A 3,450-nucleotide genomic window follows, 5' to 3' on the forward strand; every position below is an offset into this window, starting at 1 on the left:
TCACCGCACTCCTCCGGGTTTTCGTCGGAGTTGTCCCCGCAGTCGTCCTCGCCGTCGCACTTCCATGCCAGCGGCTTGCACAGAGTGTTGTTGCACTGGAACTCGTCCAGGGGGCAAGTCCGCACTGGGCACCGGCGGACCGCAAAGAGCCCACAGTGAGCCCTGAGCCCCAGGCTGGCTGCTGGCGGCAGGATCTTGCCCCCCCACCCCCACAGGTGGAGGCCCAGAGGGATCACCGGGCAAGTAGTAGTCCGGCCAGAACGAACCCAGGCCTCCTAATTTTATACCAGCCCTGCAGCTGAGCAGAACGGGCTCCTCTGGTTATTTAGGGGAGAAGAGGCCTTTTTGGGGAAGCATGTACAGAGAGGTCCAGGGGGCCCTCATTCTCTGCTGGCTGTGGCAGGGCATCGGGGCCTACCCTAGTTAATGGCAGGCACAAAGGAGGAGCACTGGGCTGGGAGTCAGGAGACCTAGGTTCCAGCCCACTAGGGCAGAGCCAGAGCGTCTGTCCTCACTGTTGGCGTGGGGGTGGGGGTGGGGGTGGGGTCTCTGCTCCAAGCCCCAGACTTTTCTTACGCAAGCTTCACCATGTGGCCTTGGGCCACGGAGCCCAGGCAGGTCAGCCGGGGGCAGGGGCTGCTTCCTTGCCCCAGGAAAGGGAAAGGAAACTGAGCGGGGACTGCCCTGTGGGAACTTGTGGCATGGAGCCTGGATGGACACAGCCAACAGGTTTCTGCGGGATTTGGGCCCAACTGGCCCCTTGACTAAGTGCCGCTGTGGAGGGCACAACCCGCACAAAAATGTAGCCAGAGGCCCTGGGTCTCATCCACTGCTCTATCCCCGATGCCTGGGAGAGCGCCTGGCACACGGTAGGTGCTTAAGAACAATTTTTTGCCTGAGCAGTGACTGCAGGAGAGAAGGCACGGTGACTGGGCTTCGGGGGGGGGGGGGGGGGGGTGGCGGTGGGAGGGGCTCACCGCCAGTGCCGCAGGCTTCCTCGTCGCTGCCGTCCATGCAGTCGGCATCCGCATCACAGCGCCAGCGCAGGGGAATGCAGTGGCCGCTCTTGCACTGGAACTGGTCCATGTCACAACGGGGAGTGCAGTCTTTCTGTGGGCACAGGAGCAGGCATCCCGGTCAGATCGGGGCACCCCTGCAGGCCCGCCCTGATCCTTCGGAAGCCATCCCTCCCTCCGGGGGTCTCCCTCCCCACCTCGTCGGAGCCATCTGCGCAGTCATGGTCCCCATCGCATTTCCAGCGCCCGGCAATGCAGCGGCCGTTGGCACAGGAGAACTCACTCTCGGAGCAGGGCCGAGGGGCTGGAGAAGGACAGGGGAGAGACAGGCCCCAGGAGGGTGGGCACAGGGACTCAGCCCTCGGGGTTTCTCCAGCCCTTGGCAGAGTGATACCACCCATCCCTGTGTCCCTGAGAGCCACAGGTGACTGACGTAATGACCAAGATGCTCAGCCAATGGCGAACAAGCCAACTGGCTGCCCTCATGGGATCAGCTGGGTCCAGCAGGGGCTCACACTTACCCCTCTGGGGCAGACACACGAGAGAGGGCATGGGTCCCTGGCTCTGCCCTCAGGACTGACTGTGTGCAGGGGGGTCGAGGGGAACAGGAGAGGGACAAGGCCGCTGAGACAAGCGCCAGGGTTTAGGGAGAGGCCGGTACCGGATGATGGGCTGAGGCACAGCACAGGGACGGGCGGGCTCTGGGGCAGTGGCAGGGGGTGTGGTGGGAGCACGGGCACATCAGAGACACCTACCTCTGCAACCCCGAGAGGACAGTGTGAAAATGGAGAGAAACATGAGATGAGGTGAAATGGCACAAACTCAAATACACGACATGGAGCGGGGTGGGGGTGGGGGGGTTGAGCAGGGAGGGGGGCACCTGACCCCCAGCCCTGGGAGGTGGCCGCCTGCCCCCGCTGCGGCCTGGCGGGGGCAGGGGTGCTGAGAGGGGAGGTGGCCCGGGTGTCTGGGCGCGGGGGGCCTGCGGGCTGGGCGGGGGGTGGGTGGGCACATACTGCAGCTCTCCTCGTCTGAGTTGTCCCCACAGTCGTTGTCATAATCGCACTGCCAGCGACCGGGCACACAACGGTTGTTCTTGCAGCGGAACTGGTAGGGCTCGCAGGTCCGCTCGTCTAGGGGAGGCGAGATTGGGGGGGCAAACGTCGGGGCCGTCAGGGAGGGAGCGGGGGCAGGTTGGAGGGTTTCGGACAGGCACGGCAGTATGGCCAGGAGTGGGACCGAGGGAGGCAAGGGGGAGGCCACGCAGCGCTCCGGTTGAGATGCGGGGTCGGCAAGGCGGTGATGAGGTGGGAGGGGCACGAGCGAGAGGAGCTGCCCTGGGGCGGGGACAACAGAGCCCCCTGTGTGGGGTGGGCAGAGAAGATTCCACACAGGTGTGTGCTGCTGAGGGCCGGAGGGGGGGGGGGACGGCGAGGAATCAGATGGGAGGGGGTGGGCACGGGAGGCCAGCTGGACGCCTTCCCCTGAGAGCGGGGGCGGGGCGGCTCACCACACTCTTCCTTGGGCTCGTCGGAGCCGTCCCCGCAGTCGTCCTCTCCGTCACACTTCCAGCGCGCCGGGATACAGCGGCCCGAGTCCTTGCAGCGGAACTCATCCACCCCGCAGGTCATCTGGGCTGCAAGGGGCGGCTGGTGGTGAGGGGGAGGCTCCTCGCAGGAGTTGGGGGGGGCGGTGCGGGAGCAGCTGACACTGCGGAGGGCAGGTGGGGTCCAGGGGCACCCGGCCACTCACTGCAGTTGGCGGGCTCGTCGCTGCCATCCACACAGTCGTTGTCCCGGTCACAGACCCAGACTCGGGGGATACAGCGCTTGGTGATGGAGCACTGGAACTGGTTGGGGGCACAGGTCACTTCGGCTGCAGAGCGGGGGAGAGAGTGAGGACCTGCCCGTTCCACCCGCACCACAGCTCAAGATCACCACCTTCTCCCTCCTCCAAGCTCTGGCCCTGGTCCTGCCAGCAATTTCTTAGGAGAAAGGGACCATTTCGCTCCAGTTTTGGTGCTTTTTGTCTGCACATCTCTATGCCGAGCATGATGATTTTATGAGCGAGCCAAGACACACCCAGTGTAATTTATGTGGCCCATCTAAGAACGTTGCTGGAGAGCGGCGCGGCTGCTAGAAGCAGCGCTGGGTCGATCTCACCGCGGACGGTGCCCTCGTGCCTGTGTGCCCACCAGCCCGCTCCCTGCCCACGGTCTCGGGCACTCACGGCAGTCCCTCTCGTCCTCCCCGTCCCCACAGTTGTCTTGCCCGTTGCAGCGGAAGATGCCGGGGATACAGCGGTTGGTGTTGGTGCACTTGAACTGACTGGGCAAGCAGACATGGATATCTGTGGGAGGGGGGAAGGAGGAGAGGGTAACTAATGGAGGGGGGAGGATGCGGGGGCAGGGAGGGGACGCCCCACCCCCTCCGCG

At 64.8% G+C, this 3,450-nt stretch overlaps 1 protein-coding gene across 1 annotated transcript in view; it reads right to left on the bottom strand.

Annotated features, from left to right (window-relative positions):
• Positions 1-3,450, bottom strand: part of LRP1 (LDL receptor related protein 1) — an 80,554-nt gene that overhangs the window by 8,313 nt on the left and 68,791 nt on the right. Inside the window, exons 64-70 of the mRNA XM_025882925.2 lie at positions 3,246-3,365; positions 2,769-2,891; positions 2,527-2,652; positions 2,033-2,149; positions 1,214-1,320; positions 978-1,110; positions 5-124 (exon numbers count right to left, since the gene is read on the bottom strand). Coding sequence (XP_025738710.1) covers positions 5-124; positions 978-1,110; positions 1,214-1,320; positions 2,033-2,149; positions 2,527-2,652; positions 2,769-2,891; positions 3,246-3,365 — 846 coding nt within the window. The remainder of the gene's footprint in view (positions 1-4; positions 125-977; positions 1,111-1,213; positions 1,321-2,032; positions 2,150-2,526; positions 2,653-2,768; positions 2,892-3,245; positions 3,366-3,450) is intronic.

This window comes from Callorhinus ursinus, unplaced genomic scaffold (genome assembly GCF_003265705.2).
Source record: "Callorhinus ursinus isolate GAN/ISIS: 27379988/994484 unplaced genomic scaffold, GSC_fseal_2.0 scaffold14, whole genome shotgun sequence".
Classification (NCBI taxonomy): domain Eukaryota; kingdom Metazoa; phylum Chordata; class Mammalia; order Carnivora; family Otariidae; genus Callorhinus; species Callorhinus ursinus.